Raw genomic sequence first — 14,536 nt, 5'->3', positions numbered from 1 at the left:
TTTGGAAGTCAATGTCGAACGAAGTTGAAAAGTAAAGTCAGTAGAGTTTGTCGAGAACCGGCTTCTTTGGCTCGGCTCACTAAAAGGAGTCCTAAATGGCTCTTCGGGTTGTTTTTGCTTCTTTAATCCCAACATGACCAAATATTATGTAAAATTATGCACAAAATGACTTAAAGGAAAGGGGGAATAGAACAAAAAAGAAAAAAATTACAAAATAAAAATGTAATGAAAAGCTGAGAAAAAAAGAAACAAAAGGAAGAGAAAAAAAGAAGGAAAAATTTAGAAAAAAGCCAAAAAAAAAAGAAAAGAAAGAAACGTAGGAAAAAAGTAAACAGAGATCAAAAAGAAAAAAGTAACAGCTCGGAAAAAATAAACACAATGAGATTTTTTTTAAAGGAATGGAAAAAAAAGAAAAAAAAAACACAGAAAAAAGAAGAAAAAGTTTGTTGCATTCAAATAACTTCCAATGATATCAAATGAATCTTGTTGCCAACATTGTACTTCCACTCAAAAATGTGATTAAGTACAGTTCTGTATCTTACAACCGACTAAATAAGCCCCCAAAAATGTTAATATTATGCAACAAAATATGTCAGGAAATAAAATAAATGGATATCTTGTGAAAGAATTGTAAGAACAAACGACGTAGGCCGTACAACCTTTGCAATAGTACATGAGTCAATTCATTCAAAAGAGAAAAATGATTTTGCATTGCCGGAAACTCAGCAAAATGTAACTTGATGTCAAGTTTTGGACATGTTTGATAAATAATTATCTTGCCACACTTGGGATTATGGTTGCTCACTGTTGTTTCAAGCGTTGCTCACAGACTTTGTGTGAACGCTCAGACCCGTAAGGAAAATTACAGGGAACATTGGTGGTGATGCTCTGCCAGTTGTCTCTGCTGTGATCTACTCTCACTTTTCGGCCCCACATATACCTCACACAGCCTTTTGTTGAAATATTCAGACCGGCTAGTTGTGGGACAGCTGACCCCACTCCTGGCTGCACAGATTGCTCTGAAACATTCATGAGGGAGGCAATAAAGAATAGAAAAAGTCATTGCCCCTACCGCCATCACCTTGTGGCTTATTAAAATCACATGGTATTAACTTAACTGTTGGCGTGAAAGGCTAAATAATTCAATCAGACTAAAGGAAGAGTCAAATGAATGACTGTAATGAGATTAACGCTTGAGGAAGAACTGCAAAGATAGATGATGGACATTTATTGACGCTGCTCAACCTAAGTCTGCTTCTGCATATAGTTGTTTGGCTCCCCGTTCGAAACATAAACTCAAGAGGAAAGGTGCATGCTACAACCAGCACATATTTACTACCAGGGTTGGGTAGGGTTACTTTAACTTGATTACTTTCACTTACCTTTGAATTACTCCAATACCAAATATGCTAATAAAAGACAAAAGAAACTACCGTAAATTCCGGACTATAGAGCGCACCAGATTATAAGCCGCACCCACCACATTTTCAGAGGAAAACCGATTTCGTACATACACAAGCCGCACCTGTAAATAAGCCGCATGCGCCCACGTTATAAAATCGTATTACAAACATTAAATTTATCTAGACCCGACTTCAAGTCGCGCGGTAGAAACTAAGTGTCCTTCATTGAAGTACATAGCCCAAAAATCACAGCCGGCAAAATGTACGGAAAATGATACCGGTACTTAATGTTTGATGCAGGCCTGCAGAGTCCTGGTGCCCGTTTAAACTAATCCAAGGAAAAAAGTCTATATTTCCAAAAGTAAGGGGAAAAATATATATCCACTATTGTCCGCCGCGACAACAGGTCTCACTCACCTTTACCCCACTTCCCGTCAACCCGCGTTGGCTCCGCCCCTCTTTTTTAATTCGCAAAACATATCAGAATAATAAGTGTCTCAATCAAATACATTACAAAAATATACAGGTGCAAATACTTATTACACATGGGTTACACATATTTACAAAGAAAGACGGTACACCGAGAGAGTTTTCAAAGCTATAAGAATAATATTATAACTTTAATCCCAAACCGTGCCTGTGAAAGGTAGCAAAACGCTACTAGCAACACGCTCGCAACACAGTAAACGACTCTGTTAAAAAAACATACCGTACTTGTAATAATCACGGTAAACTTTCCTCAATTTCTTCCTAATACTGACATCACTAAAAACGTCTTCCCCAGTATGGGAAAGAGCCTATGTCATATAGGCGTTGTCCCACGCTCCCTTATTCATAAACACGCTAGCAACACGCTCGTAAAGTAGTCTACGCGCAGTAGCTCTGTTTCTTTCCTTATCGGACTGCACGATTGCATTTAGCCTGAAAGCTGCGTCATGTGCCTTTCTTTTTCAATTTGCATGGTGAGGATATGTCTACGCTAATTTAATTTGTGCACAAGCTAAGAAGTTGCAGTCTTCCTCGGCGCATATATTCCACCGGTCTAAATCTTACCTTTTGTACTCGAGCGCCGCTGGCGGCTGTTAGAAAAATGACATAAATTGGCCGCATCACTTAATAAGCCGCAGGGTTGAAGGTTTGGGAAAAATGTAGCGGCTTGTAGTCCGGAATTTACGGTAAATATGAATAAAATGATGACTCACAACACGTGGTAAGCTTTCTCTCCTGGCTTTGATCTCTTTGATCTCCGGCAAAACTAACATAAGATGCGACAGAAACAAAATGAAAATAAATCCAAACAGCTTGCCAACATCATTTTTGCCATTCCATGTATTCCGTTACTCGCCAAGCCTGCACAAAATTTAGTAATTTTATCATATTTAGTTTATTTTGTCTTTTATTAGCATATTTGGTATTGGAGTAATCCAAAAATAATTAAAAGTAATCAAGTTAAAGTAACCCTACCCAACCCTGTTTACTACTGTGCAGAAAGACAACAAGCATGAGGGCTATGTCGCCAAAAACACGAACCCAGGGCAACCCTACTGTGGAGAAAAGTGCCAGATTGCAATACAGACGTGTCTTTTTGTGTTGTTGTCATTGGTAGTTGCCACGGTAATGGAACAAATTGCATTCATTTATCCTTCCTTATGGTTTAAGGGAAACTTCAGTGACCTGACATTGACGCCAATGGTACAGAAAGGGAAATGTAGCTTTTCTTCATATACAACTCAATGCTAATCAGTTCAGATATATAAAGAGGACTTGATGTGTGGGTGAAATAGTTGAAATAGCGTGAGTACCTTGTAAAAATTTAATAAAGTACTGTAAACCCTCAAATTTTTCTCATGTTATGTATGATATGAATAATGGACCGATTCCTCTCGAGGGGCGTCATAAATGTTTTCAGACATCACAGCGGTGTTATTGTATTTAGAGTGTGTGCATTGTGGAAAAGAGCAGCTTGCCGTATTCCTTGGTCTATCTATCTACCCTGGTCATATCCCTCGAAAGGGGTGACCAACAGCAGGACAAACACATACAATAACAAACAAAATAAAAGAAGGGAAAAAGTAGCAAAAAAACTCACAAAAATCTTTGGACCATGGCCAACCCAAATGCCCAAACAAGTTAAGCACCTCGGCACCCAAGTTGGTTATGCTTTCGTCCCTCCAGATGAAACGGGACATAAGAAAGCGGCCATGTCACTCGGGTCAGGGTGACACAACTCACTCTTCTGTTCAACAGCAGGGCCCGACAGCTTTCACTGGTTTACCCCTGCAGCATCATACAGGTGCCCTGCCCATTCCTTAGAACACGTCGAAACATCCCACTATCCTTTCACAACACCTTTCCACTCATTCCTATCACCAACAAGAGCTTCTATTCCTTGGTACCGCCATGAAAAGAGAGAATAAGCTGTACCGTATTTAAAGCAGCAATGTTTTCAATGTCACAAAAAAAGTATTGGCTTGTGGTCTGGACTTTATGGCAGATTATTCCGATGGCATTAGGCAAAATGAGCTAAAGGTAAGATCAGGCCTAAAAAATTCCAGCCGAACCTCGGCCCGCAGGTATTAAAAGCCCGAACCAGTCCTTTTCCGACCAATTAACCTAACTGGAGGGACCGAGCCTAAAGCAAACCCAAATTTGTATATTTTATCTGTGAGGACTCAGGTGGAGGAGCGCTTCTCTCACACTGCCTTTTTAAAAAATTATCCACCCGTCATTGTTCTTACCGTAAATTACGGACTATAGAGCACACCTGATTATAAGCCGCACCCCCCACATTTTAAGAGGAAAACCGATTTTGTGCATACACAAGGCGCACCTGTATATAAGCCGCATGCGCCCACATTTAAACATGTACCACAAACACAAAATTAACCCAAACCCGACTTCGAGTTCCGCGATTGAAACTAAATGTCCTTCATTTAAGTCCACAGTCTAAAAATCACAGCCGGCAAAATGAACGGAAAATGATGCCGGTACTTAAGGTTTGATGCAGACCTGCAGAGTCCGGGTCCCGTTGAAAGTAATCCAAGGAAAACAGTGTATATTTCCAAAGGTAAAGGTGGGAAAAATATATCAGATGAACACATTTAATCATGCAACTCCTCTTTCTTTAACCAACTTTTTACCCCCTCTTCTTTTCAAAGCTTTAATAATAATAATATAGCCTTGACAGGGCAGTTAATGGTAGCAACACTCGAGCGCCGCTAGCGGCCGTTAGAAAAATGACATAAATTGGCCGCATCACTGAATAAGCCGCAGGGTTGAAAGTTAGGGAAAAAGTAGCGGCTTATAGTCCGTAATTCACGGTAGTTACTTTTTCTTTGTTACTTTTTCTTTGTGGAACAAAGACGCAATGAATTCCATCATGCAAATCCTCCGTAAAAAAAAACAAATAAAAATGACGGGTGGACCATTTTGGAAAAAAAATCAGCGAGAGAGAAGCCTGGCCTAAACCAGAACGTGTCAAAAAAAAAAAATCAGGTCTGGCTCAGGCTTGAGATCTTACCTCAAATATGAGCCTTACCTCAATAGACTCATCCACCATATTTTTATTGTATTTTCTGCATGTATGATGAAAACGCCACAGTGCATATCTAGCCATGATTTAGTTTTGTGACTGACATGAATAAAATGCATTCTAAAGCAAAAGGGACAATCTATATGCGCAATAGGGTAGCCAGCATGTGTTCAAACAGGATATTCCGATTCAAAGCCACTATGTAGATGAAAATTCTTCTTTCCTTGTTGTTTTAAATTTGGTCTCCAGTTTAGACTGATGTCTTTTGTAACACATTTAGTACCTAATACAATTAATTTTAGCCAAGTTATGTTTGACTTGTCGAGTAATTTAGTGCCTATTTTAGCACAAGTTGACTAAAACAAGCCAATCCTGTCAAGAACCGGAACAGGAGGATAACCCAAATGCGTGACGTTTCTCACACAAGCCTTTTATTTTATTACAAATGGGGCAGTCATGCACATTAGGCAGCAATCTGGTGCGGAATGACAGAAAGCCAGAGGCCGAAGATATCGATACCAATTGCTTGAACCGATATCGCACAGATGGGGTCGATACCGGACAGGACAGAACAGACAGGATTGATATCGAAATTGAACAGGACAAACTAGACGGGAACGAAACGGGAGATCAATAATAAACAGGACAAAAATAGACATGAATCGTACCGTAAAGGAAACCCAGGCAGGAAACCGGACAGAATCAAAACCCACGTCTTGCGGGGCAGAGGTTCGTTGACGGACTGACAAAGGGAGAGTGAGAGCGCTGAGATTAAATAGAAGAGAAGCCAATCAGTCAACGAGCCGCAGCTGTTGCCACATGAGTGGGGCCAATTGGGCGCCATGGCAACCGTGACACGTCCGCTTACAAAGAGGCTCCATTACTCTGAGGGGAAATACTATCAAGTTGTTGACCTGGTCTATCATATACTAAACATAGAAGTGTAGAAAAAAATCAGGCACTTAGAACATTTAATTTGTTTTTTTGTTTTTTGGGTGATGTTGTTGCTTGAGCAGAGGGGAAAACACCAGAGTACCTGCGGATCCTTGATTACCGATGCGATTCACCTGTGCCTGCTCATTTGACACCAACCGCCGCGGGGTTCTGATTGGCTCCCTGTCACTATTTGTCAATCCCCTGTTGTCAGTCCGTCCGCGAATCTCCGTCCATACTAGGCAAGCCTTTTTTGACCCCGACCCACGCCGGTTCCGTTTTTTTTGGTCCTGTTTGTTTCCCGCTTTGACCCGTTTTTGATCCAGACCGCGTCTGCTCTCCCGTCCCGGCTTACAACTCGTTTCCGACCCCGGCTACCGACCAGTTTTCCGTCCCTGACACAGTCATCGCTCGCTACGGAAGATCCACTTCTGCGTTCGGATCACAATCCGAGTACGAGAGCGACTTGCTTCCTGCGCCCAGAGAACACTGGATCGTCAATAAAACTTGGGGTAAACGTCACGCAAGTGGGTCCTGATTCTGTTCCGGTCCTGACAAAAGGCCTTAGTTGTCTAAAATTCTATTCTCGAAAGTCTTAAAAATGTGAACGCATTCATAAGATTTATATTTGTTTAAAGGAAAACGATTTAGTAACATCTATCAATTGTCTTTTTGATAATTCACCTATTTACTTTTGTCGTAACAGCGCATGACCTCAAAAACAACTATCAAAACGGTGATTTGGTTTCAGTCGGGCGTTTCAGAGCAGACACATGTCTAAGGTCTACCCACAATACGAAGACACTTTACTTTGGACCATGGAAAATTGTCCGTTTAATGAGAAGTGGCAGTCTAACTAACATTTCCTGCCATGGCTAAAAGCTGTACCAGGTAATGTGTATGAGGCACGATGTATCGTGTACAAGAAATATGTGTTTTTTTATGTTTTGTTTCAATTGTGTTTTTGTGTCGACCCGGTCTTAAATTTGATTTCAAAATGCATTAAATAAATTCAACTTTCCTTAAGCTGTAGGAACCCCAAACAAGGAAATAGGTTGTCAGTTGTGACTTCGGAGAATAGGAACAATTCAAGGTGGTAGTGTTTTTTTGTAAGCAATTTGAAACACATTTGAGCTCCTGAGACACTCAGAGCTGGTGGAATGCAAAGAAAATGGAGGAATTGCTGGGCATGGCCTGTAATTGGCTGGTGATAATCCAGTATGTAGTCTGACTCAAAATGTCAGAAGGGATAGACTGCAGGTCCATGCAACTCTGGGCGAGGGAATTGGTAAGAAATGGATGTTTGGAGATGCACAATTTGACAAAACTATAGGACCGACCGATACTTTTTCTGGCACATCTAAATATTGAGTTTTGATAGTTAGCCCTGCAATAAGCCAGTGTCTGAAACTCATAACAAAAAGTTAGCGGACACCAGGGCAGACAACTCTGAAAAGTCGCCTGCCCAGTCATAGAGTGGCCTGCCCCATTTTTCACAACTTGAAACACAATAAGACGACTAATCACCAAAAAAAAAATGGTTGCAAAGTATTAAGGGTTGATAACCAGAATATATAACAGAACAACACTTTAAAATTAAGTTTATTATAAATCTACTTAGAACATTCATTGCATGTATATGACATCGCTGTTTTCCATCTGCCATCAGTACGTACCTGTAATTACTCATCTTCATTCATGCAATGTTTGCGTTGCGTCGTCTTGCTACAAGCCACCTGAACTCCTCTTTCCACGATGCTTTTAATGTACGTTTCCTTTTTGTAGCGTCATTCATTTTGTTAGCTTCTTTTGAATCTTTCTTTTGGGGCTGAGGTTTTGGCTTGATTCCTAACCACTTAACCATTTTTCTTGTGTTCTCTGCTGCGTCTACTTTGTGAAATGATATGCAAATGCACGACCTTATAGCGCTCGGGAAAGTACGGAAGCACGAAGTTATTCGATGCAGGCTTCTGATTGGCTGCCGAGTATGCAAATTGCAAAACGAACCGAAATTTCCAAACCGAACGAAGATTTCGAGATCGGACTAAAGCAAACGTTTGATTTGAAAAGAAAAATATTCCCCCTTTTTTTTCCTTGAAAAAGTTGTCTACCACCCAGGCGGAGACGTTTTGTAAGTTGTTTTTAAAAAAGGTCTAAATTTCCCTGCTGACGATACATAATCTTTGTCTTCAAAGATCCTTCAGACAAAAATAAGAAATTGAACAAGAGGTGGGGCAGCACGGCAGCGCAGTGGTTAGCGCGTGTGCGGCATAGTTCTTAGGTCGTGCGATCAAACCCCCTGTGTGGAGTTTGCATGTTCTCCCCGTGCTTGCGTGGGTTTCCTCCGGGCACTCCGGTTTCCTCCCACATTCCAAAAACATGCATGTCAGGTTAATTGACCGGTCCAAATTGTCCCTAGGTGTGAATGAGCGAGCGAATTGTCTGGCCGTCAACCAGTTCAGGGTGTCCCCTGCCCACTGCCCGAAGATAGCTGGGATGGGCTCCAGCACCCCTGCGACCCTACTGAGGATAAGCGGTGCAGATAGTGGATGGGTGGATGGACAAGAGGTGAATATTCTCCTGGAACTACCATTCTTATGTGTGTCAGCATTAGCTCAGGAGGTAAGGCGCTCGAGGTAGGTCGCAGGTTTGATTCCTGGCTCCTCAGTGTTATATGTCGAAGTGTCCTTGGGCAAGACACTGAGTCCCTAATGCCCCCAATAAGCAGGTCAGCGCCTTGCATGGCTGCATGGCCGCTATTGGTGTGTGTGTGTGTGAATGGGTAAGTGTGAAGCACATTGTAAAGCGCTTTGGGAGGTCTTCATTGACTTGAAAAGCGCTATAGAAATGCAAACCATTGACCAACCTCTGCTGGTATAGTAGATCACCCAAAATGTCTCTCTTACCACCACCCATTCGGTGCAACTTAAACATAATGAATTTAACAATGTAGCTTTCAGGGAACGTGTATTGTAAAACAGCTTGTTGGCGTCTCTAAATGAGTGCATCTGTCTCCATTCAAGACACGCACGCTCGCACACACACTTGACTAAGAATGATGCCAACAGGCTGCTGGACTTGGTGCCTGGAGCAGGTCTCATTTTTTATGTGCATTCATGCTTCATCAGCATTCACTGGCACTCGAGTAAACAAAGTTAACATTCACTAAAAGCTATTGTTGGGTCGTCCTAACACCTGCCCGCCTGCTCATTCTCTTTGCTTCAGTGTCCAAATACCACATTGGCTAATTCATCTTCTCTGGGGTGTTCGACAAGCAACATTGATTATAGAGAGATTGCATGTTGATTTTAATGAATTTTGTCTCTGCCAAAATCTTCCTTTGTGAGGGCTACAGTTGTTAAATATTATAGTAGCTTACTGGTGTGAAAAGTGGTTTTTTTTTTTTTATTGTAGAATAGAATATACCTTTATTGTCATTGTTACAACATGGGATATATTGTGACAACGAAATTGGACATGGCACTCCAGTTCCACATTTTACAGTGAGCATATAAAGAAAACAAAGAGATAAAGAAACAAAGAAGATGTTTGTACTGTCCTTGTTGTATAGGCTTTGTTTTCCTCCGGAGGGGGGGGGGTGTATGAGGGGGTGAGGGACAGACAGAGATGGGCGGATCCAACTAGATGTTTGATCTTACTGTACACACAGTCCAGTGTTTTTTCCCTAATTGCTCAGTCCACGTATTGAATGGATTTGGGAAGTACAGTCCTTAAACATGCCCGATTAAAGTCGCAGGCGACGATAAAAGCTCCGTTGGGGTGTGCGAGCTGCTGTTTATTGATAGAAGCGGGCAGGAGATTTAGCGCTATGCTAACGTTAGCATCCGGTGGAACGTAAACAGCAAGCACAATGTAATAAGTCAAGTCATGTTTATTTGTTGCCCTTAATCACAAAGAGTCTCAACGTGCTGCACAGATCAAAGACTATTGCAAACTACAGACTATTATGACACCATCCCCTTATATTTTCAACATAAAATATAGGTTATTCATATGCTATAGAGTAGAAGTGTGTTTTAAGCTTAGATTTGAACATTCCCACTGAGGTTGCAGATCGAATCCCTGGGGGAAGAGCATTCCACAGGACTGGTGCCCGAATGGAGAACGCTCTCGAACCTGCGAATCTCTTCTTGGATCTTGGGATCACGAGTAGACCAGCATTTTCAGAGCGAAAACTCCGGACTGGAACATAGGGGGAAATTAGATCTGAAAGATATGAGGGAGCAACTCCATGTGTGATTTTGTATACGACCAACAGAACCTTAAAATCACATCTTAAGCCAACAGGGAGCCTATTTAGGTTAGCTAAAATCGGGGTCATGTGATCAAACTCTCTTGTCTTAGTTGAAAGCCTCGCTGCAGCATTTTGTACCAGCTGAAGACTTATCATCAGCCCAGGGCGAGCTCAATGAAGTCACGGCATTTAGATGAACCAATAACTAGCATTTCGGTCTTTTCAGAGTTAAGGCGCAAGAAATTGAGAGACATCCATTCTTTTATCTCAGTGAGGCAGGCCTCCAAATTTCCACAGTTTAGTGTGGCAGATTCGTTCATATAGTTGAGTGTCATCTGCGTAGCAATGCAAACTGATATTATACTTGCGAATAATATCACCTAAATCCTGAAAAGAAGGGGGCCAAGTACTGAACCCTGCGGAACACCACAGGTAACACTAAAGGGCTCAGATGTCATTTCACCATATTTAACACAGTATGTCCTATCTGAGAGGTAGGATATGAACCATAATAGGACAATTGCTGAGAGATCAATCATGTTTTAGTACTTGTCTTCTTTGATTTACCAACAGTCCTTTTCAGCATTGACTCGCTCAAAGCAGCAATATTATGTATTCCCGGCTGGCATCTGAGCAAAAAGAGAGCAATGATAAACACAGTGTAGTTCATTCCAAGTAGGCTGGTAAAAATGGCTTTTTGTCCCCGGCATTGCTGAACGTGAAGCCGACGTAGATCGTTTTCACAGGTAGCATTTCAGTTTGAGTGAAAGGGAAAATAACAAAGCCTGGATCAGAGGCGCAAAGTCCGCCCATCAATTTCTACCTCGAGGAGTAGATTGGAACAGTAATAGAAAGATGTTGGATGACAACAGCGTCAAATGAATTCCCACAGCATCATTTTTTTTATTTATCTTTGAATCAAATCTTGTTCTTAATTAGGGTGGTTATCAAAATTCCCTTACAAACAGACTGTAAAGCCAAAACCCTGGGTCCAACATTATTACCTTTTGGGAAAGCTCCAGACTACAAATAAAGGTGGGAACTTGGACTGTTATTTCTTGATCCTGTCTAACAAAAATCCAGAACAACAAACTTCATAATATCACTCGACACAATAATCAGATTAGGCCATGCAGTGTTGCGCTCAGAATGTGCAAAATGGTTTGGATCTGTTTAAAAAAACTAAAGAGGCAACATTGCTAGATCCTTGTATTAAAAGCTACTTGTAAAACTGTCCATTTGTGTACACATTGATTGTACAGTCTATGGGGAACTTGGTCATTCGTATAGGTGATAAAATATGTATAATATATATAGAATGTATTTCAAAGTTTACATGAGGAAATGCCTTTTTGTCTCAGGTTTTACACATTATATTGTTAACTAAGACAAGAAAGTTTGATCACATGACCCCGATTTTAGCTAACCTGCATTGGCTCCCTGTTAGCTTAAGATGTGATTTTAAGGTTCTGTTGGTAGTATACAAAATCATGCATGAACTTGCTCCCTCATGTCTTTCATATTTAATTTCCCCCTATGTTCCAGTCCGGAGCCTTCGCTCTAAAAATGCTGGTCTACTAGTGATCCCAAGAGCCAAGAAGAAATCTGCAGGTTCGAGAGCGTTCTCCATTCGGGCCCCGGTGCTGTGGAATGCTATTTTCCCTTAGATTCGATCTGCAACCTCAGTGGAAATGTTTAAATCTAAACTTAAAACACACTTCTATTCTATATCATATGAATAGTCTATATTTTATGTTGACAATATCGGTGTATCTGTATTATTCTCCCTCATGTGGGTTTTAGATCAGGGGATGGTGTAATGGTAGTCTGTGGTTTTGCAATGATCTGTGGTCTGTGCAGCCCTTTGAGACTCCTTGTGATTAAGGGCGTCACAAATAAACATGACTTGACTTGAGAGTAAGAAAGAAGAGGAGAAAAATTTCCGAAAAAACTGTAAATTGTCTATTGTCATTCAAACACTGTGATCATTTCTAAATAGAGTAACAGGTGACGGTTAAAACATGATGTTGAGTTTAAATAATTGATAAAGAGAGGCGTCCAAAGTTATATTGGGTCAATGGCTTCAACCCTTCATACCTTTTTCTCTTAACATAATTGAAAGGAAAAAATAAAAATGAAAAATACAAAATGTAATTTTGTAATTTTAATTACTGTTGTAAATCTATTCAAAAATTTATACGAAAACTATCATACTATGACAACGTACTTGTCATGATTACCGATTTCAATCACCTGTTCCCGCTCCTTTGGCGCCAACTGCCTCGGACTCTGATTGGCTCCCTGTCTCTATTAAAACCCACTCTTATCTGTCCCCTTTTGTCAGTCCGTCTGCGAACCTCAGTTAACACTAGGCAAGCCTTTTTTCAACCCTGACTCCCACCTGTTTTTTTTGCTCCCGTCTGTCCCCCGGCTTCGACCCGTTTTTGATCCTGACCACATCTACTCTCCCGTCCCGTCTTTCGACCTCTTTTTGTCCCCGACCACGTCTAGTCTCCTTTCCTGGCTTACGACTCGCTTACGACCCCGACCACGTTTTTGCTCTCCTGTCCCGGCTACTGACCCATTTTTTTTGTTCCTGACACCGCCATCGCTCACCACGGAAGATCCACTTCCGCATTCAGAGCGACCTGCTTCCCTCATCCGGTAATCACCGGATCGTGGGCGCAACCCTTTCTATTTCTTCCAATACTACTTGTGAGAAATGCAACGCAAGTGGGTTCTGTCTCCGTTCTGGTCTTGACAGTATCGTGATAATTATCACCTTACTGTGGAAGATTGTTAAAAAAAACTATATAATTAATTACCTTGTGGAAGAATATATACAGTATAGTACATATATAGTATCATATTTTATGTTTTGTCTGAATGGGAGCAGAATAATCGTTTGAATATTATTTGCTTTGCATAACTGATATGCATGAGTCACTGACCTGTTTTTGACTCTTCCTCTTCAAGTTCTTTGGCTTCTTCAGCTGTGTGAGAAAAACAAGAGAAGCGAGTATGAGTGGAAAGTGTTTGGCTCAATGCATTCAATTCATCATCAGCCCAGGGCGAGCTCAATGAAGAAGCTGTGATGAGAGTGTCTGTATAGCCATCAAGCTCAGCGCAATTGAGCCCTGTTGTGATCCACAAACATCGACAAAATCATGGCCATCGCCAAAGATCATCTTCATTCTTCTCACCGGGAGAGTAAACACATTTGGTTTTAGCTGTTGGCTAAAGAACAATTGGAGTTGCGGAATGAAACAACTGCAGCGAGTCGCACACTTGTCAAGAAACTTTTGAGTTGGCTTACGTTTGCGAAAGTCTGAGTTACCTAAATGTCAAATTCAACTAAAGTCTTTCTTTTATTGTCCTATTTGTCCATCTGCCATCAGTATGTACCTGTATTTACTCATCTTCATTCATGCAATGTTTGCGTTGCGTCGTCTGCCACAAGATACGTGAACTCCTCTTTCCACAATGCTTTTAATGTACGTTTACGTTTTTTAGCATCATAATTTTTGTTAGCTTCTTTTGAATCTTTCTTCTGGGGCGGAGGTTTTGGCTCGATTCCTAACCACTTAACCATTTTTCTTGTGTTCTCTGTGCGTCTACTTTGGGAATTGAGATGCAAAGGCGTGACCTTATAACGCTCAGGAAAGTCCGGAAGCACAAAGTTATTCGATGCAGGCTTCTGATTGGCTGCCGAGTACGCAAATTGCCAAACGAACCGAAATTCCAAAATTTCCAAACCGGAAGAATATTTTTAAATCGGAGTAAAGCGAACGTTTGATTTGGGAAAAAAAAGAAAAAAATAACCCAAAGATGTTTTATTTTTTTTATTTTTTTCTTGAAAAAGTTGTCGGCCACCTGGGCGGAGACGTTTTGTAAGTTGTGTGCCCGACGTAAAAGATGCACGCCCTGGGCGACCGGGCAGACGTTATTTCAGACACTAGGCTCGGTTATAACAAAGTTTTTTTACACAATTTTAATTAGTCAATGTTTTTTTTACAAAGGGTACCGATCGCTGATTGGGATGGTGTTTTCAGGGTGATTTGCAGAGCTACTCCTATCTCTCTCTCTCTATATATATATATATATATATATATATATATATATATATATATATATAATGTGTGTGTTTGCTGAGATCAAGGCAATATTTTGAGCGGGATTTGTGGAGAGTTGGTCCTATTTAAACCACATTGTAAGGTGTGTAAAGTATAATTTATATTTAAGAAGCTTTTCATTTATTTCAAAATACTATAACTAGGAACAGTCCAGTAAATACAATGACAAGAAGTGGGAAGATCTCCCCTCCCAAAAAAATCTCCTGTTTGAGAGCCAACTCTTCTGTCATGAGATCCACACAAAGTAGAGGAGACATTCCAATAAAGGTCAGCCGCTGTC

General features: G+C 40.9%; 1 protein-coding gene across 2 annotated transcripts in view; it reads right to left on the bottom strand.

Annotated features, from left to right (window-relative positions):
- Window positions 1-14,536, bottom strand: part of cd276 (CD276 molecule) — a 174,214-nt gene that overhangs the window by 53,042 nt on the left and 106,636 nt on the right. For both annotated transcript variants that reach the window (XM_088333500.1, XM_088333501.1), the window contains one exon: window positions 13,075-13,116. In XM_088333500.1, coding sequence (XP_088189626.1) covers window positions 13,075-13,116 — 42 coding nt within the window. The remainder of the gene's footprint in view (window positions 1-13,074; window positions 13,117-14,536) is intronic.

This window comes from Urocampus carinirostris, chromosome 4 (assembly GCF_059441175.1).
Source record: "Urocampus carinirostris isolate Australia breed hairy pipefish chromosome 4, RoL_Ucar_1.0, whole genome shotgun sequence".
NCBI lineage: Eukaryota > Metazoa > Chordata > Actinopteri > Syngnathiformes > Syngnathidae > Urocampus > Urocampus carinirostris.
Note: the sequence above shows the minus strand (reverse complement) of the source record. Positions and strands in the feature narration are given on the sequence as shown.